A 26,062-nucleotide genomic window follows, 5' to 3' on the forward strand; every position below is an offset into this window, starting at 1 on the left:
TCATTAAAATGAACAACACAGTAATCCAATTAACCCACAGAAATAATAGTTAATAATAATAATAATAAATATATAATGTTTGCATGTATATAAGTGTACATAAGCAATCATAGTTCCAAATAGACATGGCTAAACATCGGAAAGTAAACAATAATCTTGAAACCGAATATACTGATTCCAGAAATACGCAAATGGCATACTGTGGATCTTTTATATCCTCGAATCACGAGGATAATGTGCCCTAATATATTTATTATTCCGTTCCGGACTGAACACTTTTTCCGTTATAAGGTTCAGACAAAAAAGTGCCATTATTGCCAGATACAGCGATACAATGACACCAGCACATGCCTATAATCGCAACAAATATAAATCAGAATATGATTATAAATGAAACTATCAAAAGTTTTAAGATTATTGTTTCTTAAACATAGTAAAAAAACTCCTTAAGCATAGTAAATCATTTAGGAAAAAAGAAAAAGTAAGGAGTAGAAATATTTTTAAACTCTCATAGAAGTTTAGAAATCTAAACATAGTAAAAAAAAAAAAGAAAGATAATTTATTAATATATACCGGTCAATCTTAAAGTTCAATTAAATCTAGAAAACATATGGGAAAAAGAGAAAACTTACAGCAATCCATCCGAAACGTTCTCCAGTTTCAATGATAGTTCGTTGAGAAATAGTCCCACCGATACCGCATACCAGAATCCATGCAATCATTCCCGCACCGGCGAATACCACTTCCTGAATCATAAGTTATTGATAATTATATTGATCCCCAGACACTAAATATCATATTTTTCTTCAGTCCGAAATGTACATCAAAGGGAACGACAGAATTCATTCCTTTTGATATGCAAAAGTAAATCATCAATTAAAAAGACTACTTTTAATGACCGAATAGTCAAAAATTTAACAATCCCGAGAAAATAAACATATAACTTGCAGTGATAGAGCAGTTTGTAAGGGATATCACTCTTCTTTCGCCCATTTTTTGATGATGTGCAATAACATACATAATAATGGAAACGGTACAGTGAAGCAGAGTAAGTGATGAAATGATATAAATGAGGACAATTTCATAGTTTACGGAAATATACGCTACTGCATATTCCGGGTCGAGTAGAATCAGCACTACTATTGTCAAGACCTGAAATTAGTGCAGTGGATTACGCAACGGTAAAACTGTTTGAAATAACGCAGGGAAGAAATTTGAAAATCACAAATTTTTTGACTTTAAAATTATTGCAAGCAAGCTTATTTCATTTTTTATCAGTTAGACATTTTTTATTTTATTAGTTTAAATTCCATTAAAAAATTAGGATAGAATTTCCAGATTAATCATATTTAACTATAGTGGGATAAAGCTGCACATTATTGCATACGTCAATATGTGTTATTTCTAAATCAGTTATTCCTATTCAGCATTGATGCAAAATGGTTCCGGAGATTGCGGAAGAGTTGAAATTTAAGCTTGATATACAATTCATGGATTTTAACGTGACAACCGAAAGATGTAATCACTTCTTCATTACGAATAATTGAAATGCGACACCGAATCGCATCTTCTCAGATCAAATTATAATGCAAAACTGTAATTAATTAATTGTAGAAACTGATATAAAATTAATATCTCTTAGCCAACCACACATCTCACATATAGAAAGTACTAAGAACCAGATAAATTTATTCACTAATTCATTCCTCATCTATATTTGATTAATAAAAAAAAAAAAAAAAAAAAAAAAAACTTACAACAATTAGAATTTTGATGGTTGCACAAATAATTAACTGCATGGGCATAATCATTTCAATTGAAAGGAGAGGAATGAAATAACTAGAATGACAGCGAAGAAGAAATGCGCTCCAATGCTTTCAATGTGATGCATTTGCTTTACTACCTGAGTCATTGTGTCAATATTTGTAAAAGTGAAATGCACTGAATGGGTGCTGTAGGACGCATAACAATTAGCCCACTCTTCGCTGTCTCACCTGCAGTGATTCTTCTTTAAAGATGTAATACAACAGTGAAGTATGATTGCTGCACATGGAAGATATTTAAAAATCAATTACCAAAGTATTACCAGATCCCTATGCTTAAATATCTTTCCAATTAATTGACTTGTTAATGGTTAACTACCAATCATTTTCTTATAGATCATTCTCTGAACCATGAATTGGTAATGAGCTTTACGGACCACTACACCCCGTTTTGAAAACATTTCAAATCATTATTAGTCTTTGCTTCCCACTTCCCATTTGCCGGAATGCTCTGCCAGCTGCTGACTCAATTCCACATGAATCGCTTATTGTATATAGCAATAAGGTAGTAACTAGTCATACTTCTGTAGCTTTTTCACAAACCTTATAGTAACGAGATGTAATGTTAGTCATACTGCGATTACTGCTTTAAAATAAATTACTGACTGATTTCAGATTGAATCGACAATTCCATCTCAACTAAGACTTCAAATTGCGATGAACAGCTCTCCCTGAATGGCAAACTACCATAAAAGTTTTTTTCATTTAAAGACATAGCATTTAAATACAAAATTTTTCTGCCTAATAAATTTTATTGATCGATTACAATACGGTAAAAAATCTAACTTAAAAATAGAAAAGTTAGGAAGGGCTATAAAATGATGGAAAAGTTTACCAACACAAAATACGAACAAAGCAACGGATAAAGTCAACGCAAAACAACATTTACGATAACGAAGAGATCAAGCTTGATCCATAAAACTACTAAACTCTAACAGTAAAAACCGTGAAAAAGTTGGAAATGGAAATTCTTCGGTATGAAAACCACACTCTTTTTATTGAACTGATGTAGGACATAGTCGGCAAGCTATACTGATAATGGAATGAACTGTATTACGGATCATCTGTGGACAATTAGGACTCGACACAGCTTGCTCAAGAGAAGCACGAAGCTGGTAGAAAACCAATCTGAAAACTATAATCAGTAAATTTTCGAATAGCAATTCCTATCGATTAATTCCGAATGGCTCACACATCTATAGCAAAAGACTGGAAAAAAAGGCAGAAAAAAACACTATGAAATATTTATTATATCATCAAAAAAAAAAATGTCTAATGCTTCAAATAACTTAGTTTATATAAATGTTATGAATTCAATAAAAATTAGGTTAATAGAAGCATCTAACGTCTATTTATGATTGTGTACAGCACTCGCAACAAGTTCTGTGTCCCATTATTTAAATATAACAGTGCCAACTTTTTTATAAATTGTGTAAAAAAAATTACTTTGTAGAATGATTCCTGCGAGATACATAACGCAACATTATAAATCGGTAATATATGAATGGCAGAAAGAACGAAGTCTTACCCCTGAAAACATTAAATGCATTAAGTTAAGAACATGTTTCTTATTGTTGGTTTTTGGATTACAAAGTTATGCTGTATATCTCAGGATGATCTGTGATTACCAATTCAATTAATATACATTTGTTAAATTTGAATATAATTGTATAAATAAATAGGCTGAGAGATTAAGTGTTCCACCGCTAGTAAATCAAAATGATCGATAAGTTTCAATGCATTATCTTTAGTTGGGATTTATAAATGACTAGCAGATTACAGCAGCGATATATGTGCGGAATTAAATCACGGAAAAAAAACCAAACCGATTAACAAAAACTTACATGAATACCATGGCAACAAGCATTGGCATTAAAAAGATTTCAGAACATGCAATAATTCCCAAAAGATTCTGCGTATGTTGCCGTGTTAGCTCAGACATTTTGTCAGCCACATTCGTTGCTTTTCCTAGTGCATAACATATCTGAGTGATGAAATTGACGGCATGCAACAATCCATATAAAAATATTGGCATAAGTGCCACTGAAATGAAAGATTTCATTATATAAAATTATCTTATTGTTTTCATCTATTGTTTGCGTATTCTAAATGTTGTCAGTTAGATGTCTACTGCTATATACCATAACTAATTGGAGTACAACTGACGAATTACATCAGTGCTTATAGCGATTGACACTGATTGCAGAGCAGCTGATTGTTTTCAAATATTTCTGTAAAACAAAATAATTTTTTCGCTTATTTTATCAAACTTATAAAAATGTACAACAGATGATAAACATACTAGTAACTGGAACTGAAGTTATAAACAAGACGGAGTAAATAAGATAGTGGCACGAATCTTCCAGAAGTACCATGGACAAGAACTCCCGAGTGAAACGCAGTCCTCCAACACGCTGATGTACGCGAAGAGCATTTGTAGCAGCAGCTAAAATAACGTCAAACTATAGGCATATATATAAAACAACTTCCACAATGTTGTTTTCCTGATTTTATTCTAAACGTATTTCTTCATGCTGTATCTTTATTTACACATTTGTCTCTAATATATTTTATATTTCATTCATATTTGCAGCTGAAGTGATGACAACCACAAATAAAAAATAAATCATGCCATGTAATCCTTTTGAAAACAAAATACGTACCCGCTGCGAACGCTTTTGAATAAGCTGAGTATTGAGAACTTCGAGCACCGAACGGTAAAATAAAATATGACGCACATAAGACAGTTATAATTCTTGTCAAGAAAAGAATAACATCTGTTTGACGGGATTTCAAGAAATCCTGAAACATGAATACATATACACCTTAGAGGAAGTTGAGAATAATTTCTATTGCTTTCAAATGACAGTATTTAGAAAATGTTGCACCCACTCGAAGGAAGTACGAAATTTTTAGTATCGTGAATATAAATTATAAAGTACGAATAAATGAATCCTGAAATAAGGTTTATTCCTTATAGTTACACTACTATTTAAATATTCTATTTAAATGATCAAAAATGTTCAGTGATTTATCTTTCCTGCTGGTTACAATCCCATGACTTAACACCTTTTGACCACATTAAATTAATCAATATGCGGAGTCAGTGTATTTCTGGGGATGTGCTAGCCTTTTATTGGGCATGATGTAAGAAATTTCAATTCTTACTTTGTTGTTCCAAGACTATTTAAAACTCGACCCAAAGTTTCTGGTGGTTTCAAATTCAAATCTCCTGTATATTAAGCAAATATTTTCAGTTGGAATCCATCCACATTACGGTTGGATTACTTAAGCTTCTATCGCTTGCAAGAACGAAAATAATGTGAGCTGTATTGGGAACGTACTGCTAATGTTGACTGTCCTCGCACGTAAGAATGCGTCGTTGATGGACTGTCGCCAGAAGGTGAACTACTGGATGGTGGTGAGGAACCATCATGACGAGTAGTACTTTCCTCATGAATCTCAACCATAATAAAACAACAGCGATCTGAAACAAGTATGTAAAGATACTTTGCAAGGGTCAATGTCACCAAAGCTACTTTCATCAGGAAGCAATCTACAAATTAACGCACAGGTCAACAGGTGAACATATTTCTTTTTACTAAGCTGCTGTGAACACTCATCTCACTCTCGTGCAATTCAAAACCACTCAAACCAGTTGTCAAGATTGTGCACTGCTTACTGGAAATGATTCGAATGAAAGACAGAAATGGAATGATTCAAGTGAAAGGAGAGGAACTGTATTAACTACAGATGATCGACACGCAGGTCACACTGGTTCTCATACCACAAGGGCACATGAAAGGATGCGTGACTCACGTGACTCGTGCAGTTCACCCTAAACATTCGCACAATCCGAACAATTCGAGCGATTGACTCTAAACCAAAGAAGGAGGCGGGATCAACAAAAATTTCGATTTTGCCCTCCTGCCTGCTTCTCCACATATATCACACACTTTTCATGTTTCCTTCTCTCAGCCTAATGACAAACGTTTCATATTTATTGGATGTCTCATTGTGACATGCTTTGCCCCATTAACAATGCCGAGACGCAGAGGATGGTACTGTTAGAGGTCACAACGTGAGGTAGGTTAGATTGGCGGGTGTCACGTTGTGAAGAGCTGTAAGGTTACAAGATCAGTTAGAGATTAGTTTTGGTATATATGTCTTGTCTGTCAACTTTTTTATCTTGACTAGTAATTTGTATAAGTTTTGGAATATACTCTTTTCTTTATTTTATTTACATGAATACATATACATTTTTGAGATTAAACTCGGATATTCTCACTGCCATCATCATGCCGAAAATGAAATTCTATGGTGATCGACCGCAGTCATTTTCTATTGATGATTCGGGGGAGCGTTACTACATCGGTGCTGAGGTTGGTAAAATAGCTACACACTTTACACATACAATACTGCAGTTAAAATCGCAAAAGAGGTTACTATACATATAATACTTTGTATCCAGATTTCTTCGCGGAAAAATTTTACTTTTCTTAGCACTTTATTAAACATTTTTGTATGACGCTTTGGCATAAATTCTAGGTGGGACAGTACATGCGATATCACCGTGGTTCGTTATACAAAAGGTTTCCACAATTATGGAAACGTATGGCAACTTTGGAAGAGAAACGGAAGATGCAAGAAATGGCTTGTCCATCATCTTTCTTAAATACTAATATTATGCTGGTGAAGGCTTGTGAGGTGTGACTTCGTCTCTCAATTTTTATAGAAAGGATTACATCATTATCTTTTAAATACGTCAAGTTTCATCTCCCCAAGTAGATGCTAAATTATTAGTCAATTTTTTCTTTACTTGGAAAACCTGCATTTTGTAAAGAAATTCTGTATCATACTCAGTTGCTGTTGTCAACAGCAGCAATAAAATGTTGATTTAAGGTTGATGAAATCTTGATGGGAAATGAAGAGAAGTACCGTGCGGGAGGCACTGGTACAGCAAATAGTGGTATGTCATCAGGGAGTACCACTGCTCTTAATGGTACTCCAATGAAATCAACGCGGTCTGGAACAGGACCATGGCTTGGACAGCAAGTATGTTTTAGTAATTGGCAGCGTTTAGATTTGTGTAGTTATAGTTTATTTGTTTTGTCAAGTTAAGTTCAAGTTGCTTTATGTTCTGGATACTCCAGAATTTATTAAATAAATAATCTGGATCGAGAAGTCAAAGTAGGTATGATAGTCCTAAATCAGCACTGAAAGTGAACCTGTGTGGCATTACAAGGACTGATATTTATTTACCGTGTTTTAGTAATTTTTTTAGTAATGTCCTAGTTATGGCAAACACTGAAAAACACTGAATAGATAAATCAGATTTTCTCATACCTTATATTTAACTTTTTGTAATACCTACTCAAAAAGTTTTTTTCTTGAAATAGAAAAGTAGGTAACTTGTGAAAAGAAGACTGGTATCTAGTTGCACTGTAAAAACTTTCAACTAATTGCATTTTGAAGGTAAGCAGCGGTTCACATCATCTAGAAAGTGTTCCTTGTTCTACACCAGTGGCACATGCACGTGGGCATATGAAAACGCGTGATTTCGCTTCGTCACCAGATGATCTGGAGATGTATAAAAGAATTTTGGACAATGCTGACCAATCTGAGGAGCTAATACCTATAAGGCATTACCTTTTTTAAGAATGTTTGATAATATGGTACAGTTCATTATTTCCTTTCTTTTTTTTTTATTGTTCCTTTTTGATTTCTTTTGTGATTCTTTTTTCAGGTTGGATATGGAATTGGAGGGTGTGAAGCTTCGCGATACATTTTGTTATAATCGCAACGAAAAACTGATAACGCCAGAAATTTTGGCTGAAACAATGTGTGATGACCTCGATTTACCCACAGGGACTTTTCAGAATGCCATTGCGCAAGCTATACATCAGCAAATTGAGGTTAGATTGTGATTTTATTTTTAGTAATTTTCTATTGCCATATTTTTCAGCTGTCGGGAACCGGATTAGTAGTTAATTCATCCTGTTGTTCAACAGACGACATTGTGGGTTTGCTTGAATGGTTGAATAGGATCGATGATTTTATTTGAAAGTCTTAAGTACTGCACACAAGAGTCAGAAACTCTTCGGTATTTCAGGCGGCAGGCGAAGCGGCTCCTGTCGATACGGCATTAAGTGATCAGCGAGCATTATTAAAGTTGAATATTCATGTCGGTAATCAGTCTTTGGTTGATCAATTTGAGTGGGACATGAGTGAAGAGATGAACAATCCGGAATGGTTCGCTTCAAAATTAGCTTCTGAATTGGGCCTTGGAGGAGAATTTGTTGCTGCAATAAGTTATTCTATCCGCGGGCAGTTATCATGGAATCAAAAAACCTATGCCTATAGGTATTTTTTTCAACTTTCTTAAAGGAACTTATTTACGATGCTATGTATCGGACACTATTTTGGACTTGGCTCAGTAAGCATCTCTTTTGTTACGAAGTAGATTACTATTACGGTTGGATTTTTACATTTGTTAGCATATATATGACTCCTATTTTCATCCTAAGGAAGTTTTAAGCAGGTTTTAATGTTTAGTGAGTCTCCTTTGCCAACGGTAGATTGCCCGTTTCGGAATCCTGCAGATGCTGATGTTTGGGGACCATTCTTGGAAACACTTACGGATGCTGAAATCGAAAAGAAAATGCGTGATCAAGATCGTAATACACGTCGTATGAGGCGACTCGTGAATGCAAATCCTTATGGCGGTCTTTAATTTGCATTAGTCACTTTTTTAGCGAATTGAAATCCTTTTGATGTGTTCATAAAATTGTATTCTATTATTGAATGGTGATGAAAAGATGAATATTTTAGGGCGGAAACTTTCCGAATGAAGTTAGGTCAAGTGTTTTAATCCAGTATAGTTTTTTATGCGTTATCTTGATAATATCGAAAATGGTACTGATAACATTTGCGTGATTTCAATTATTATTTGTTGAATTATTTCTTTGTTCATGTTATATTAAAAACAGCGAATGAAGTGTATTTTGTTACGATCAGTAAATTTATTTTATCATTGAATTGTGTTCTTGTCTGGTTGTTTTCAGTCATATTCGTATTTAGCTATGAAAATCACATAATATTGGTGGAAAATAAAAAACTTTAAATCTTGATAGGGATTTTTTTCTACACTCTTTATTTTTTCAGATTTTTGAAATGGCTGCTGTGACAGGAGATAGTATTGAGGTTGACGACGACATGGAGCTTGAACATACAGACCAAAGTTAGTTTAGAAACTTAGTATCTGTTTTTACGAATTGCCGTTTTGTATTTCTGAACTTAATTGCAAACTTTATGTGTAGTTGCGAGTGTCATTCTGTGAGGTTCCTTTATTCCGCAAATTATTTTTAACCGTTATTGGTCAAATTGATAGGATCAGCAGCAAATTGATACGATTTTCTAATCATAGTTTGTAGATTTTGAAATCTGTAATCTCATATTTCAAATATTGCGGGCCAAAATGGACATTGGAATGAAGAATTCTCTTGATTTTTAAAACTAGCAATATAATTTCAATTAATTAAGCTGGATTTTGATGTGATCGAGTGCCTCTAATATAGCATATTTTCCTACCAGAATTTGACGCGAGATTTTTTTAATAACTTCATAGTAAATAACCAATGTGTATTGCATATACGATATCGTCATGTTAAGGAATTCTTTTTTTTTGTTCTGGAATATTCAAACAAGTATTAACGCGTAATGTGCAGTAAGGTTTGCCTAAAATGTTAGAAATGCTTAAGAAGAAAGATTAGAAGCATTTTTATAACGCTTTTTAGAAAATGCTTTCATTTAATTTTCCAGCTTCATTTGTATTTGTGACTGCATTTATATGTGTCCGATGTGTGCTGTTGCAGATATTTTCTACCTTCTATGATTTGCAGATATTTTGGTGACTTCAGATTCCTGATTTGTTATCTAGATATATGAAACGTACTTCTCAAAAATTCTATATATATGATTGAGATATTATAGTTGACGATTTAAAAAGTCGAGTGACAAAGAAGAAGGGACGTGGTTTCGGCGGTGAAACACATGCTGATGTAACGGAGTATGAAGGTCTGGAGAGTGCAGGAGGTGCAAATAATCCAAATGCTCCTCAAAGGTTTGGGAATACCTATTTATCATATTTCTTGTTTCAGTTAATAAGATTTGATAGTACTGCTTTTTATAAACTCTTTACATTTGCATCTTGTTTTTCTAAAAAAAAAAGTTCCATGTTGTGTTTAGATCAGTGGAAGGCTGGATAGTATTTGTGACAAATGTTCATGAAGAAGCCCATGAGGATGACGTATATGAACGATTCAGCGAATATGGTGAAATTAAAAATATGAATTTGAATATTGATCGCAGAACGGGCTTTCTAAAGGTTATTTTCTGTTGTTTTTGTCACTTCTTTTCAAAAATTGAAAAGAATGTATTTGTATTGGAAATTCTTCATTGGTCTGTAAACTGGGTTTACTGAATATTAACTGGTAGTGAAGCCAGATTTCGCAAATAAATGAATTTCTTATCACTTATTTGGAACTTATTCTAGTAATATCAAAGCTAAATGATGGATTTCCAAAATATGTATTGGAAATTTTTTCATTCCAGTGATCAATATACTGTTTCTGGATTTTTCACTGTTTTATTGAAATTGGATTTGTTTTGTTTCTTATTTAGGGGTACGCACTGGTGGAATATGAAACGCAGAAAGAAGCTTTTGCTGCAATCGAAGGTTTAAATGGCGCAGAGTTGCTTGGGCAAACAATAAACGTTAGTTGGTGTTTTGTTCGGGGCAGTGCACAGAAGAAGAGGCGACGATGAATTAATCTCAGTTCCATTTAGAGTGAACCTGCAATTCATTTCGGTAGAACTCCTCATTGAACTTCTCATTGTTGATCTTGCTGGATTTTACATTTTTTCCCTTCTAAAATTGTTTCATATTTTTTTAAGGTTAAATTTTTACTTGATTCAGATCTACTGGATGTCTTAATTTCGTTACCGCTAATAATGTGAAGTCGACATAATTTTTTTTTCTTTTTTTGTATGCGGAATTGTTTGTTGTTGTATAAAACTCATTCACAATATGTTTGGATTTGAAACTACAGCACTCATTAATGCCCTTGATAAACTATGCCTGCATTAGAGTGATTTAATGTGTAGTAATCAGTCAAATCATCTGTTGCCGTAGGGAAATTTGTGATGAGAAATGAAAAAAAAATTCTTATTACTGAGGATCGTCGTTGCAGTTTACGCACTTCCTTCTTGAACTACGAATCCAGCAAGGATTGCAGAACTCGGATTGGAAAGTGAATAAAGCCTGTTTATTGACTCTTTATTTTTGTTTCATTAGCTAACAGAAAGGCACGATGACAAATTGGGTGATATATGGTACAGAGTTGGAGGAACTTAGCGATGGGACGAGTTCGTTTGTTTTAAAAACATTTGATTCTCTTGTGAGCTAGGTCTGCTTCATTAAGAAATTGCAAGCCTGTAATTTCGAAGTGGTTCCTTACTCGCTTGTTAATTTTTAATATAATCTAGTTTCGGAGTTTATTTGCCAATATTTTTTTTAATTTCGGATTATTATCTTTTCATCCGTTTTTAAACGAAGTTTTTCGTGTGAAGTTTCGGTTATTTCAGGTAGTGTGAATACTATAAGACCTCTTGCAATTGAGGAGCAAGTGGTAAAAGATGAAAAGGGACGAAAACGTTTCCATGGAGCATTTACTGGTGGCTTTTCTGCTGGGTACTTTAATACTGTTGGTTCTAAGGAAGGTAATTTATCTGTTGTCCATAATTGTTTAGGAATAATTCCAATATTTCCGTTACTTAATAATATATAAAGATGTTTAAGGTTGGATACCAAAAAAGTTCAAATCCACTCGCGATGAAAGGGGCGAAAGAATTGATTCTAAACCAGAGGATTTCATGGATGAAGAGGTCCCAATTATGTTATACTGTGTCATAAAATCCTGGGGCAACTTCATTAGCGACTCTCATCTTATGGATAAAGTTAAATGTTTATGAGATAATATATAGGTCTACTGGTAACGGGTAAGTTGAACAATATCTGTTATTATTAATCAGTGCTGAAGATTGGTAATTTTTAGGACTTGAGCGAATTTGGAATAGCAAGCAGACGAATAAAAACTTCGGCGAATGTTGGTGGAAATAATAATGATAGACATTTGTTAGCATGGGAACGAAATATGCAGTCTTCACTCGAATCATCACTCTCAGTTCATCTTCAAAAAATTATTAAACCAACTAAGTAGGAAACCAGTGTCTTCTTACTTCGAAATGTTTTTATGTTCAAAAGTTCAACTCCATGCAGATACAGTCAGCTATCACCATTTTACAGGGACTCAGTGGGCATACAACTGTTGAAAAAGATGGGATGGAGAGAAGGGCATGGAATTGGATTGAAAATGTCACGAAAGGCATTGGAGAAACAGAAGTGTATGTAAAATCTTCATTTTGCTTATAGTACTTATATTATTAGTTCTCCACGCTGCCTTAATAAGGGGATGTTAATAATGGTGTACACTTTTAATAAGTGGGATATTGTGGAACACAATCGACATATATATATATATATACCCTGCACTCTTTCATGCTTTTCCTCTTCAGTTTGTTTATTGTGTTGTTATTCCAGTTAATGATAATAGAATTCATGGTGAAAAAGGGTTTTACAATGAAGAAGCAGTAAGAGAAGCGGATGAAATGGCACCAAATTTTTTATTTGCACCAAGCGATTTTGATCCAGCTATTCTGAAGCCCTCTGAAGGTAGTCATGGTTTGGGATATCGCGGAATGCGACATATGTCTGTGTTGTCTGAAAAATACGGCATCCTAGAGGCAGCACTAAAAATAGAGAAAAAAGGAAAAGGTATTTCGGGACAAGTATGTTTCATGTATATTTACAAATACAAGATTTCTTCATTTTGATTGATCAGAACATAATTCTGTATCGTTTTATTGCAAGTTCTTCCTTCCAAGGTTTGGATAATCTTTGGCTTATGTCCAATAATTCATCTTCTAAAAAAGTTAAGAGGCTTCGAAGCTTTCTTGCTGTTTCTAATACTATAGGCGAGAAATCTAATATTTTCGAACGAACGCAACTGTTGCATGTTTTCGTTAACTTATTTATATATATGTATATTTCAAGGCATTTGGTGTTGGTGCTTTTGAAAATGACGATATGAACATATATACGAATTATGATCTTTCTCAGTATGATTTTGCGATTGATAGTAATGGGATGGCACCCAGTGCATCATGCAGTGCAAGTAATTCTTTTTATGATCCTGCTGTTTTTGTTTCAAACAGAATATTATTGCCTACAACTGAAACTGGCACTGCAATTAATAAGGACGAGTTCAGAAATCGTCATTAGGTTTCTAGTGTTTCAGTAAAATTATTGCAGGTGACACAAGTTTTGTAATGGCATCCAAACGCCAAGTTGTAAGACAGTTTTTCGAACCGCCGCGAATTCCATCGAATTTTCTTTCGCGGCACACTCCCATCCACCCAGATATTTCTCAAATGCCCTTAAATATTAAACAGTTCAGTGAAAGAATGAATCATCTGCAACGCGCAAAGTTTTTGGGAGAGGTTTTTTTTTTTTTTTGCTATTAAGGGCTTGCTTTCTTCCGGTATTCATTTTGAATAATTTTGTTTCTATAGATTGATTTAAAATCAGTTTTTGAACTGGTGCATGATGAAGATCGAAAAAGATTAAGTGTTTCGCAAAATGAAGATGTGATACAAAATGCATTTGAAGAAGAGCCCATAAAACAAGCACGATTTAAACAGTATATGAATCATTTGAAGCGAGGTTTGTAAATTCCAAATAAATTGTTTATTAATTTGAAGATTATCATGGGGAGCTAGTTCTTATTTAATTACAAACTAAGTTCTGATTGGATACAACTTAGTTTGTGGTGATAATCAAAATTTCGCATTGCAGTAAGGCAGTTTGTTTACCAAATCCGAATTATTTTTATATTAATGAAGTTAGAGAACTGTTGGAAAAATTAATCAGTAAAAAATCAGTATAGTTGACTGTGTCTTTAATCGAACTCTCAATTTTTTTAACAGGATTGCACTATCCCCAGCCGCCTGATGTGACAAGATTGGAATGGGAGCAGGAACTACGTGATTTTCAAAATATGCTTTCTCCTGAACTACGATCACGTATATCAGAAATTGACGGACAGCAGAAACCACTAGCACGCCCAGATGTAGCGGCTCCCCTAGCCGATGTTTTAAAGTCGAAGTTTATTTCTAGTTCAAGCTTTTATTCTGGCAAGGTGAGAGTTACTTACGAATGCAGCATCTTCTGTTTTTTAATATTTTATTTAACACTTCCTTTTTAGTAGTATGATTTTATTTATGTTATTTAACAGAACTATAATGGGTGAACTAATTTATATTTTCAATATACTCGTTAACATGAAGGAAGTAGAAAGTAACGAACGACTGGCAGCTGTAAAGATGAAAATGTTTGGTGTAAAGACTCGTTTGGTTCATGAATGGCATCCTGCTAAACAGTTGACAAAACGTTTCAACGTTCCGGATCCATATTCTTCATCTAATCTCCTCGGTGTTCCTCGGTTGCAGGTTTTATCCTTATTAGGCCTTTTAAAAAATTGTACTAGGTATTTGTTTGCTCTTGACTTAATATTTTTTTTCAGAAAACAAGAAAGACCGAAACACTAGCAAATCTCGGTGCCGATATACTATCATTTGACTCAACTGCACAGGAGCTGAAGTATCGTTCAGGCATAGAAAACATCAATACGGAAGAAAAAGAGGTATTTTTTCATTTTATAAACACAGAGAAAATGCTTGCATCGCTTCAAATTTATTTCTATTTAGTAGACCGATCAGGTCGCAGTGTTCATTGAATCTTATCTGATTATCAGTACAAATTTATGTACTCGAAGACAAGTCGGTCCTAGCAATTATTCTAGTAACTTTATTACATAAAATTAAATTTTGGGTATTGCTGCACTATAGCTTAGCTTTCACTTTTTTGAATCCTATATGTCTTTCCAAAACTTTTTTATAAAATAATACCAAAGTTATATTGGGATCAAACGTGTAAAAATTACGTGACAGTGTCATAAAAATTGACTTGTTTATACATTGATGAGATTAAATATCACCTCTCTTGTTCATGATAGAAAAAATGTGATGAGAATGTTGTAAATAAAAAGGATCGCAAAGCAATATGTTTCACATGAAAATCGGTTCGCAGTTTGAATTCTTTTCCTTTTATTGAAGATTCCGGAAACAGTAGTTCATGAAGACAAAACTAGTTCGGATCAGAAGCCATCAGAAGAATTTCTGAAAGCTATATTTGGTGACAGTGATGAGTCTAGTAATATGGATGAAGAATTACAAAGCGGTGAGAAGGCTGCAATGGTTTCATCAATATATGAAGACTTCTTTGATAAAAAGACTGAAGGGGATAAAAAATCTGTGATATCAGCAAAAGTACTCACAGTAATGGATATGGATTTGTCGTTTGACAGGGATAATGACGATGAAGAGTTCGGACCCGTACCTCCACCTCCCACGTCTTTATCAACCACTGATTTAAAAGCTGACATTGTCCATTCAGATAAAAAAGGTAAGTTCTGCTTCATGAATGCGGCTAGAATATGTAAGTCTTTAAGCATTCCGGAGTTTGGGCTGTTTCTATAAACCTTTATTGAAAGATGTTTATCAGAGTCACAAAAATTTGTGTTTAAGGTATTTCAGAAAAAAGACATCATAAACATTCGAGGAGTAAACGAAAAAGAAAAAGGAAAAGTAGCGAAAAAAGAAAAGTAAGTGTTTAAAACTTAGAGTGCTAATAAAAAGGTAAGTTCTGCTTCATGAATTCGGACAGAACATACAATTCATCAGCCGCTTGCTCACTCCAAAACACTAATTTTAGTACAAAAGAAAATTACATCGCCGTCAAGAGTTACAAGAATAACGTACCCTCATGTGTACAGTTTTCGCCTAATTCATGATCTCAAGATGGATGAGTGCAGCATTTATGAAATGAAATCCTTTTCAAGTCAGATTTTGGACCTATTAACTGATACCGATTTCATGTTCTATTATATATATGCTAGTTTCATCACTTTTGAACACGAGTTTCTATCCAAATTGCAGTGCTGTATACCAAATCCTTTGTGCTGTTTATTAGCAATTAAATAAAAGATACTGGTTTTGTGATTCTGATTTTTTCCTTCCAGAACAGTAAGTCATTCTCACAATGAAAAGTTTAAAAAGTTAGAAAGTGTGTAGCCAATGACATTTTTATCATTTTTACAAAGAAGTGTAACATAAAATGGAGAGAGGAGTAAAAGACATCATAACTATGTTGACAAATCATTTCTACAGAATTTAGATTTCATAAAGTTGGAATAAGTTTAATCAAGATCCGGTTCAGGGGCCTTGTTTGGTGGTGCCATGTTTGTCGTGGTCCCACCATTTGCTGTTTCTTTCATCTAAAGTTTGGAACAAGTAAATGTTTAAAATAATGTAAGCATTTAATGCGTTTCAGTTCAAATCTCAACCTATACAACAATCTCATGCTGTAAGCAGCCTGCATGATTCACCAAGGACTATCTCAATCTCTAACATACTGTATTCGATTGCTAAAAACTTCAGCTTTTTCCAACATAACTCACCTTTTATAGCCTCGCCTTATGTAGATTCATAATGATTAAACTATTAAAATGAAGTGTCCATAAGAAGTAGAACTGTATACCTCTGGAGTGTTCATGCCAAAGCCGCCACTAGCACTACCAATTTTGCTGAACAGTTTCATAACTTTCGGATTTGACATATGTTTTGCGATGTTAGCTGGATTATTGATAATGTCCATGTAGGCTTTAAGGACGCTTTCATCTTGCAACAGACTCATAACCTCCGAGTCTTGAAAGATTTTTTCGAACCCTTTTGGCATATTTGGCATACCAAAACCACCAAAGCCTTCTGTACTGTCGGCATGCTGTAAATAATGCTTCATTTCGAATGTGTCTCTGAATTCAAAACGAAAATTGCGCAAGCTTCATTATTTTGACATAACTTTTCACTAGAAGTTACAATTTATTCTGAAACAAACCTTTTTTTCCTGTTCGTCTCGCTTTCGTGTTTCTTGTGCTTGTCTAATCCGCTCCTGACGCGTTTTCAATTCCCTTTCTTCTTTGCGTCTCTGTTTATTTCGATTGTGTTCGAGAATCTTCTTGGCCTGAAATTTAGAAATCAAGTAAAATACAAGTGATAAGTAAAAACGATACATGAAGCAAGAAATTGGTACAAAAGAGGTAGGTTATAACCGCTCCTGCAGGACGTTCTACAATTTATACATCATGTAAAAGTTCCGTTTTATCAGTCTTTTGTTTCTTTTTTGTAAAATTATTAAATGTTTAAATTCCTCGTGATAATGACCACAAGTATTTGGCTACAAGTAACGATCTAATTACAATTTAATGAAGAAAGATGATATTTTCTAATTTGATTTTCACGCACGATTTTTACTCTTCCAACGGACTCAAGAAGGCAAGTTACAAAGTATTTACTAGAGATTTCTATATTTATACTACACTTTGGTACTCTAAAACGTGAAAAAGCATTAATGCTCTTAAAAATATAGCTTGTTACTTCCACATTCATTCGAATGGCAAGGGATGCATCTGGAGGAGAGAGAGTTTAAAAATGAAATAAAGGATGAAATAATATCACATTGAGTAATTAAGCGAATGTCAGCTGTTTGCATCCTCACAAATGCTGGAAACTACGTTTATCATTCTGTATGTACTTATTTTTTCTTACTCTATATACTGATCCATTTTGTTACACTTTCCAATTTACTTTACATGCATTGTAATGAGTATACAGATTTGCCATAATTGCAAGAAGAGAAAAAAACTGAAAATCACATTAACTGTGAAAAGGAAAACAGGGAGAGATAAACAGAAACTTGAAGATTCTACCTAGTAGAACAAAAAATACTAGAAGGAAATTTTTTGAATTTTAAAAATTCCGTCTGGTATTTTTCACAAAAAAATATGTGAAAATTAATAAAGCAGACATGACCTTTCATACTGTTGTTTTCATATGGATTATTCAACCTATATTAAATTCAAATACAATAGATATCACCAATGCTTGAATTTAGAAAAATTAAGGGTCTTCTCAAATTTTAATTCGACAATTGTAAATATGAAGTTTTCGAAGTAAGACTCTTGACTAGTAACTGACACACAAATCAAACAATGGGAAATGCAGCATTGAAGACAGCTGCATCTTAGAGTCAGGCAATGGGGAAATGAAAATAAAAAAAAAAAAACCTAGCTTTCTCAGTATTTCTTAGAAAAAATAAAGCGAGCAGGTGTGTTACTAGTAACTCAAGAGAAAACAGGACAGAAGTGCACAAGAAAATGTAACAGAGAAAACATAAGCGAAAATTGGGTAGAACTTGTAAAAATAAGAGGCGGTCCAATTCCCATCCAACAGCAGGAGCTTATATCTCAAAACAGATATCGAGTGGTGCAATACGGAAGCCTCCACACTTGAGTACCACCAAGGTCCTTCATCATAAGGCACAGATGACACCGGTTCAAGTGATTTATTACATCATTTTTCCAATTGTTTTACCAATCAGTGGAGCTAAAACCTCTAGAACTGCTAAGGACGGTCAGTCTTTTTTATTCCCTACGAGAAGTATATTAAAACAATATCAGCATGAATTTATAAATCAGAGTTCTATGCAAATGTGTCGATAACTTCTGAAACATTAAGATGTTTTATGAATTGACAACTTGTTATAAGGTGTTGAAGACTATAAATTTTTGGATTATGAAATACTTAAGGCATGATGACTATGTTTGGTTGCTTCCCAACCTTCATTGTATGGCCATTTTCTAAAAAGACCTCAAATTCGAATGTGTTCAACAAATGATGTAATGGAAAAACGTACTGATACTGTTTTCTTTCTTCTTTCTTCAGTAACTCACTTTGGCGAAGCAAAAATTTCTTACTTCGAATTTCAGAATTAAATTCCTGGAGAAAAACACTGAAGATAATTTTAAAACTTTCAGCTCATACCGACCTCATTACTATTGGATATTTATGGCAGTATGCTACAAATAACGAGCCTTTTATCAAATTTCTTAACCAATTTGGATTATCTCCCGAAAGTAAAACCTTTAAATTTCTTTGCTTGCTAGCAACAATCCAGCTGCATATAAGATTAGTAAAAAGATAAAGTCTTATAAAATAAGGCAGTCTGATGGGAAAAAACATGCTATAGCGTTCTACTTACGTTAACAGAACGACTAGAATCACTTGATTTCAATTTCTCTTAGAAATATTAACCCGCGGATCCCTTTTTCTGTTAATTTAATTTGAAATATAAATGTCACCTTGGAAAACTGATTTAGAGAGTAGTCCAATTTTCACCATGGTTCTACATTTAAATTAATCTATATACATAATAGAAGGTGGAAATACTTCTAACAATTCAGAGGATGAGACTCATATAATTCGGATTATGACGCATAAAACGAAGAAATGGAAAGACCTGCTAGAAAGTCGCACTGATGTAGATGTGGAACTGATACCCTGGTCACAGGAACAAACAATAATAAATATTCATAAAAGATGTGACGAAATGAATTTAGCCGAATTTACACTGCTCCATGACATTGTTAATACGACACGCAACAACCTACTTATTATTGACTCTGGTAAAATCATTTTACTTTTTTCTCAAAACATAATAGCCAAAAACACATCCTGAAGTACTTATTTCATAAATGAAAAATTATAAGGCTTTGACCGGTTCATACTATTCTATAAACTGTAATAGTTTTGCCAAACTCAAATATTTTGAATTTTAATTTTTCAGATAGAAAGTCAAGCGATAGAATTAGCATTTTGGTACGGACCGCAACTAAATGCAATCACTGCGCTCAATCAGCTGGGAAAGTTTTTCCAACCATTTATTTTTGTAATAATATAGTTGGCTATAACTGGATAAACAAACTAGGAATAACGTGCGACACAGCAATGCTTTTACTACCTAATGATTTAAGACATAAGAGTAATGTCTATTCTTTGATGCCTCAAATTTTCGTATCCGCTACCGAGCACAAGTATCATAATCATTTTTATCACAGCACACAACAGTTACGTGCAGCACACAAGACACACCAGGATGCACGAGGTCATCACGTGCTCAGCAAACACCGAAGAAAACATCGTATTTATACGAAAAAATATAAACTTTTGAAGTTATATCGGGAACAGCAAACTAAGCGGAAGACCCGAAAAGAAGCATCTGATGTTTTAGAAGTACCAATTGGAAGACGGAAGTTGCTCTGCAAATACCGAAAATCATGCTATAATACGGGCATTATTCCGAAAACATGGAATATACACAATATTCTACCACGATTTATGACGGGTTCATATGAACAGGAAAATTGCTCTGAAAAAGGAAGCACGACCGAAATGCATACGAGGAATGAAAATGAAGAGAGAGAAGAGATTAGCGAAGCAGAACTAAAACTTCTGTGTCGTTACCGCAAATCGTGTTATGAAGAAATAGGTGCTGAGATCGAGAAAAGTGCTCTGAAAGTTCAAACAGGACCAATTTTTTCTCGTGATATTACCATTTTACCAGCAACAAAACAAAAGTCAACCAAAGAAATTGCCAGAATAGCACTGGCAAAAATAGAAGAAAAAGAAAGAAATGCAGCACTGAGACCTATCCCCACGAAAGTGATTATTGAAAAGAATCTCAACAAAGTCACAGAAAAAATGAAGAAACGTCTGTCTTGCAAATATCGGAAATCCTGTTATGAAACTGGTATCCTTCCGGAAATCGATATCTCATCCGACAACTTATTACAAAAAATTTACCATTTTCTAATACGACGAAATCGTCAGGAACGCATGCAAGAAACTATTCACAAGGAATTTACTGATTTTAATAACAATGAAAAAAGAATTTATTGTAAATATCGAAAGTCTTGCCTCAGTACTGGCCAAAAGATTGCAATAAACCATGGCCAAAATTTCAAATATCTAAATATTTTTAATAAGTATGATAAAGTGATTCCTTTAAAGATACGTTGCAAATACCGGAAATCGTGCTATGATACTGGAACTTTACCTAATCTAAAGGAAAAAATTGCCAAAGAAGAAATACCGTCAAGAGTACCAATGCAAACAGTTATATCGCTATACCACTTGAAAACACTCTGCAAATACAGAAAAAGTTGCTACAAACGAAAAGCCGAAGAGCAACAGAATTTAAATACTGGGTTACTTGATGAGGCTGAAACACATGCTAAGGATGAAATACAACAAAAAGAAGAGGAAAAGAGAGAAAAAAAGAAAATTACTAAATCATTCCAAAAAGAACCAGTACTCAAATCTGAGAAAACTGAGGAAACAAGTGTATCCAAAAAAATGGAGCGCACTTTCGAAACAAAACTTGTGAAGGAAACTAGTAACAAAAAGCTAATCAAAAAATCAAAAGTCTTTGTTCCCATGTTGGAGGAGAAAAGGATGGCAGCAGCAACAGGAAATGAGAAATTTGAAGGAACTGTATATAAACCAAGAAAAAAGAGAACCAAAGAACATACTGAAGAAACATCAATAAAACCGACAAAGAAGATTCAGAAAACAGTTACATCGACAGCAATTATGAAAGAACCGATAACTGAGGAAATAGTTCCAGAACATGCAGGATCTAAGGAAGAGAAATCAAAAATTGAAAAAATAGAGAAGGAAATGAGAATTAAGAATGAAAACATCATGAAGGAAAAGAAAATTTTTGTAGATAAAAAAGATTTTGAACAAGAACTGTTATCAACAGTGACGGATGTGCAACCATCACGTGTCAAGGAAGTACAATCAATATCCTTACAAAATGAGAACATAACAGTTCCTAGGGAAGTAAACATTTATGACAAAAACTTAAGCCCATTAAATATTAAGCTCTTATGCAAATACCGTAAGTCATGTTATGAAAACGGCAAACTGCAATCAGTCCAAATCATAAAGGCACCACAAGATTTCCAAGAAAAGAAAGACCATAGACAGCTTGAAATACGATGCAAATATCGAAAATCGTGCTATGAAACGGGTAAGTTGCCAGAAAACCTTCAAGAAAACTTCAAGATGACACATTTCACCAAAAAGGAGGAAGAACATATTCCAAAAAAACATAGCTTAGAAGAAAATATCCCACTCACATTAAGATGCAAGTATCGAAAATCATGTTACGAAACCGGAAAACTGCCACCAATTAAAATAAGTATATTTGGATTCTCAGAAATTCCAATTTCGAACGAATATAAAAATAAGGAATCTGCTGAAGAGGAACTAAGTACCGAACAATTAAAATTACGTTGCAAATACCGAAAATCATGCTATGAAACTGGCATACTTCCATCATATTTAAATCATACATCATACGTAGTTATTGCTTCTATTAAAGAGTACGACAGCCCACAACTAAAATGTAAGTATCGCAAATCCTGTTATGAAAGCATAGAACTGGATATACAATTAGACAAAGTGCGTAAAAAGGAAGCGCAGAAAAAAATGCAGGAAGGAATAGTAAAATCGCCCCACCAAACAGAACCGGTTATCAAACATAAGGAAAAAGAACAGAAGGACAAGGTACAAGAGAAAGTTACGGATGAGGCAAGCAAGCGAACTCAGAAAAAGAAAAATAAAGAGCTTCAATTTGACGCTAAAGAACATGAGTATATGCAGAGAGAGCTGCTCGATTATTCACAACCACGACAAAAAGCAACCAAACTACGATCGCTAAATAGTGCGCAAAAGCTTAAATGCAAATATAGGCTAAAATGCTACAGTAGTGTTCCGCTGCATCAGGTTGCTGAAGAAAAAAGAATCGAAAAGCTGCGACAATTAAATATTAAAGATTTTCGTCGTGCAAATGGCGCCATTTGTAATATCTATTATATATCATGTCGGAAACAGGCTGGCTTGCCCATTCTTGAGCGTGCACCAATAGGACCGAATGGGCGACGTCTCTGCCGGAAGAAGAAAAAAGAGAAAATTAGTGACTAAATATAAATATATATGTATAATTATGTTACCCACTCTCTTTTCTATCAAATTTCCTATAATTTTTAATAGTCTTTGCTTTCTCTTTGCACACTTTAATATGAAAAATACATTTTATCATTTTAACACTGTCATCTGCATACCATATTTAGGTAGAACAGAAAAATAAGACTCTTCATTATGAAAACGAACTTGACGAAAAGCCAGTCACATGCATTACAGGTAAAACTTAGATTACTTAGTAAATCTGGTAATAATGACACAACTTAAACTGAAGAATAGCAACTTCCTTTCAAATAGATGTAAGTATATGATACAACAAACCATTTGTTTGCTTCATTCTTTGATTAGATGTTTGATAGCTTCATATTAGTTCCCGCCATATCACAGACCAATCGTATATGGAAGTACTCAAATCTACTCTTGTAGTATGAAATTTGAAGCTAAAATATTTAATGTGTAAAAGGTTTCAAGAATTTACGTTTGATTCGACTTCTTTAAGCCATACATTCGCCTCATCATCATAATCCAATTTACACGCCATGGCTAAATCACGATGAGCTTCCACAAAATTGCCAAGTAACCTATAAATAAAATAATTGAGCATAGTGCAACAACAAAAAGAGAGACAAAACAATAATTCTGAATGTCAAGATATAAACAAAAAAAGAAACAATTCTGAATGTCAAGGCACATCAAGATATAAACTAATAAGACCTATGAGCTCGTCCACGAAACTTATAGCCTTGTGCTGAGTCTGCATTTAATGAAATTGCTTTATCACAATCGCGAATTGCACCATTTGGTTTGTTCAACTTCAGGAGCGCACTGCAAAAAACTAAAATGAAACTAAAAAAATTCCATTGAGAAATTACAGTAAAACAGTTAATTACTTCGCCCTCTTTGCGTGCAAAACTGCCAATCCTGGGTTTAGTTCGATGGCACTAGTAAAATGCAGCACAGCTTTCTCATAGTTTCCTAAAAAAATTTATCTTCATTCAAAATTCATTCAAAAAGAATATATAGAATCTAAAATAGAAACCAAATTCAATGGAAAATATTTGGTCGCGCCAAGCTAATTTTTTGATGTCGGTCCTTCTCCTTCGTATCTAATTATCGTTTTAAATACCCAAAAGGAATTAAGAACTAATACAATACTTAGGATCACAGTAAACTTTAAATAATTGCAAGATACCTTCATTAAATGCCTTTACAGCAAGCACTCGTTGATCAGTTGCTTTTTCCATATCCTCCTCAGTTATCTGCAATTAACAATTTCAAAGCGAACATTACGTATGCGACTGATTACTCAACAATTTAACAAGATCATAACCTCTTTATTATGATCACCCATTGGAAGCAGTTCATCTTCTTCGCCCTTTATTACTCCTGACATGTCCAGTTCCAGCTCATCTTCTGATTCCGCTTGTTGCTCATTTATTTGTGTTTCCTCATTATGACCAGTTGGTTCGGATGATTTCGTTTCACTTGGTGAGGGTGGGAGCTTTGCACCAAGACTGTGAAGTAATATATTTTACGAAATACTTTCCTAATAAATCAATATATCCGTCAAAACTAATAAATTCACTGAAATTGCTGTGCGAGAGAGAAAAAAAATTCCCTTTTTTAAATGAAAAAAGACACTACTCAAGTTCCACCATTTAACTTCTTATTTTAACAGAATACAGTACATCTACGTTCCTTACTCAATACTCAGAACAATGTAATATTAAGCAAAAGAACACCAATAAAATGCAAGCTGAAAGATAACCTTTCAAGATAATCCCTGTAGAATTTGAATCTTGGCTCATGCAAAATCGCTGGATTGCTTTTGCAAATGTTCACGAACTGACGCAACAATTCAACTTGAGCATCCATTTTCTTTAGTTTTTTGTTTGATTTTACGATATACTTACTCCTATAAGCAAGACAGTTTATCGCAGAATTTTTCGCGCCGATTTCATTCATACTATCATTCTGATTAAACCGAATGATTTAGTCCTTCGTGGTAGTACACGTGGATAAGCCATCAGAAGTATGTCCTACACGTAGGTGTACATAACTAGAACCATTAGAGGACAAACTGTTGACAGTCTAACAAATAAGAACCTTTGGCCTACACCAGCTATGGAGAGCCAATTCCCATGTAACGCACACAACATCACATCATAAACAACGGCCAACCACGAAGTAGCATTTCGCCGAACACCTGCTGAGATGGCGAAGAGTGTCTGTGAAGTGCTCATTTAGATCGAAGTTGATGTCGGTGTTGTGGTCAGCTCCTTGTTGCTGTAAGGATATGGGGAGGAAGGAAGGTACAGGTAGATATATGACGAGAGTAAAGTAAATCGATCTTGTTTTTCAGGAATGGATTACGTTAACTATAAACGTTTCATTAGAAATGCTTTAAGAAACAAAACTTAGTAAGTTATTTTTTGTTGCTAGCAGAAACAAATAAACACTGCAGGACGTAGCCACTCCATATATTGGGTGTCGGAGTGTCGGTGAGCACGATTGATAATATTGCATATTGATTTATTTCCGTCCAGCTCTTCTTGATTGTCAGATGGGAAAGCCTTGTGAATACCACTTCTCAGTGTTTTATCACTAGAGATCTTGAAGTCAAAAGTGAATCTGATGATCTTTTTAGCTTACCGACATACAGTGGTTTTGGTGCAGGAGCGGTACTTATGTTAATCTACATGACTAATTGGGAAACTGTTGGACGTCGTATACCTATTTGGAAATATCACTTCGAACCAATATCTATCGAGAATAATAATCCCACGAATGCTACGTCGACGTAACTACTTGCTAAAAAATTATCTGTATTAGTCTGTTAGAAATTTCCCCCAGAACTAGTTTCTGTGGTTAAAGTAGATCTTTTTCGCTTCTGTTAACGAAGATTTTTCATTGTTATTTTGATGAATTTCTTCCACTATGTTTTAAGGAGTTTGAAGTCTTTTTCATAGCAAAATTCTTATAATTTTAAGAAGGAATGTTTTATAAAATCATTCTCGGAAAATAAAGGTCCAGCATTGCTTTGCAGAAAGATAATGCAACTTATTTCATCCTTCTACATTTACTGGCAGGTTTATTTAAAATGATTTCGCATTGTT

The 26,062-nt window shown here is 34.1% G+C and overlaps 8 protein-coding genes across 10 annotated transcripts; 5 read left to right on the forward strand and 3 right to left on the reverse strand.

The window, feature by feature from the left end:
* Positions 1 to 210: 210 nt before the first annotated feature.
* On the reverse strand, positions 211 to 1,805 carry Bm6385 (Uncharacterized protein; the record flags this gene model as incomplete). Its single annotated transcript, XM_001900653.2, has 4 exons — positions 211 to 351; positions 633 to 746; positions 949 to 1,152; positions 1,758 to 1,805. The coding sequence occupies 4 exons, from the start codon at positions 1,803 to 1,805 to the stop codon at positions 211 to 213; spliced, it is 507 nt and encodes a 168-aa protein (XP_001900688.2).
* Positions 1,806 to 2,818: 1,013 nt separating this feature from the next.
* Positions 2,819 to 5,368, reverse strand: Bma-npp-25 (uncharacterized protein; the record flags this gene model as incomplete). 2 transcript variants are annotated; one of them, XM_043077242.1, is made up of 6 exons in its annotated part: positions 2,819 to 2,951; positions 3,270 to 3,353; positions 3,668 to 3,866; positions 4,126 to 4,269; positions 4,487 to 4,625; positions 5,168 to 5,368. In XM_043077242.1, 6 exons carry the CDS (start codon positions 5,366 to 5,368, stop codon positions 2,819 to 2,821), a joined length of 900 nt encoding a protein of 299 aa, XP_042933176.1. The 2 variants fall into 2 exon arrangements, with proteins under 2 accessions (XP_042933176.1, XP_042933177.1); XM_043077243.1 differs by having other exon boundaries at positions 5,168 to 5,293.
* A 753-nt stretch (positions 5,369 to 6,121) lies between these two features.
* Positions 6,122 to 8,556, forward strand: Bma-snfc-5 (Uncharacterized protein; the record flags this gene model as incomplete). Its single annotated transcript, XM_043077244.1, has 7 exons — positions 6,122 to 6,205; positions 6,372 to 6,530; positions 6,726 to 6,878; positions 7,299 to 7,465; positions 7,570 to 7,738; positions 7,936 to 8,186; positions 8,379 to 8,556. 7 exons carry the CDS (start codon positions 6,122 to 6,124, stop codon positions 8,554 to 8,556), a joined length of 1,161 nt encoding a protein of 386 aa, XP_042933178.1.
* Positions 8,557 to 8,996: 440 nt separating this feature from the next.
* On the forward strand, positions 8,997 to 10,649 carry Bma-rnp-4 (Uncharacterized protein; the record flags this gene model as incomplete). Its single annotated transcript, XM_043077245.1, has 4 exons — positions 8,997 to 9,063; positions 9,816 to 9,945; positions 10,071 to 10,209; positions 10,506 to 10,649. 4 exons carry the CDS (start codon positions 8,997 to 8,999, stop codon positions 10,647 to 10,649), a joined length of 480 nt encoding a protein of 159 aa, XP_042933179.1.
* A 545-nt stretch (positions 10,650 to 11,194) lies between these two features.
* Bm5278 (Uncharacterized protein) lies at positions 11,195 to 15,816 on the forward strand (the record flags this gene model as incomplete). Of its 2 annotated transcripts, none has more annotated exons than XM_043077247.1 (15): positions 11,195 to 11,249; positions 11,469 to 11,603; positions 11,683 to 11,768; positions 11,939 to 12,099; positions 12,190 to 12,287; positions 12,484 to 12,731; positions 12,997 to 13,117; positions 13,255 to 13,442; positions 13,515 to 13,665; positions 13,929 to 14,140; positions 14,289 to 14,450; positions 14,525 to 14,644; positions 15,117 to 15,465; positions 15,588 to 15,664; positions 15,775 to 15,816. In XM_043077247.1, the coding sequence occupies 15 exons, from the start codon at positions 11,195 to 11,197 to the stop codon at positions 15,814 to 15,816; spliced, it is 2,205 nt and encodes a 734-aa protein (XP_042933181.1). The 2 variants fall into 2 exon arrangements, with proteins under 2 accessions (XP_042933181.1, XP_042933180.1); XM_043077246.1 differs by having other exon boundaries at positions 15,597 to 15,664.
* Positions 15,817 to 16,258: 442 nt separating this feature from the next.
* Bma-hip-1 (Uncharacterized protein) lies at positions 16,259 to 24,821 on the reverse strand (the record flags this gene model as incomplete). The annotated part of the gene is made up of 9 exons (XM_001900647.2): positions 16,259 to 16,336; positions 16,600 to 16,842; positions 16,957 to 17,082; positions 23,425 to 23,527; positions 23,661 to 23,771; positions 23,837 to 23,921; positions 24,139 to 24,205; positions 24,277 to 24,460; positions 24,715 to 24,821. The coding sequence occupies 9 exons, from the start codon at positions 24,819 to 24,821 to the stop codon at positions 16,259 to 16,261; spliced, it is 1,104 nt and encodes a 367-aa protein (XP_001900682.2).
* Positions 18,443 to 22,946, forward strand: Bm5748 (Uncharacterized protein; the record flags this gene model as incomplete). The annotated part of the gene is made up of 4 exons (XM_001900648.2): positions 18,443 to 18,530; positions 18,935 to 19,033; positions 19,361 to 19,582; positions 19,744 to 22,946. 4 exons carry the CDS (start codon positions 18,443 to 18,445, stop codon positions 22,944 to 22,946), a joined length of 3,612 nt encoding a protein of 1,203 aa, XP_001900683.1.
* Positions 24,822 to 25,310: 489 nt separating the features above from the next.
* On the forward strand, positions 25,311 to 25,750 carry Bm17392 (Uncharacterized protein; the record flags this gene model as incomplete). Its single annotated transcript, XM_001900646.2, has 2 exons — positions 25,311 to 25,366; positions 25,594 to 25,750. 2 exons carry the CDS (start codon positions 25,311 to 25,313, stop codon positions 25,748 to 25,750), a joined length of 213 nt encoding a protein of 70 aa, XP_001900681.1.
* Between the last annotated feature and the right edge of the window lie 312 nt (positions 25,751 to 26,062).

The sequence above is a fragment of the Brugia malayi genome, assembly GCF_000002995.4.
Source record: "Brugia malayi strain FR3 genome assembly, contig: Bm_v4_Chr1_scaffold_001, whole genome shotgun sequence".
Classification (NCBI taxonomy): Eukaryota; Metazoa; Nematoda; class Chromadorea; order Rhabditida; family Onchocercidae; genus Brugia; species Brugia malayi.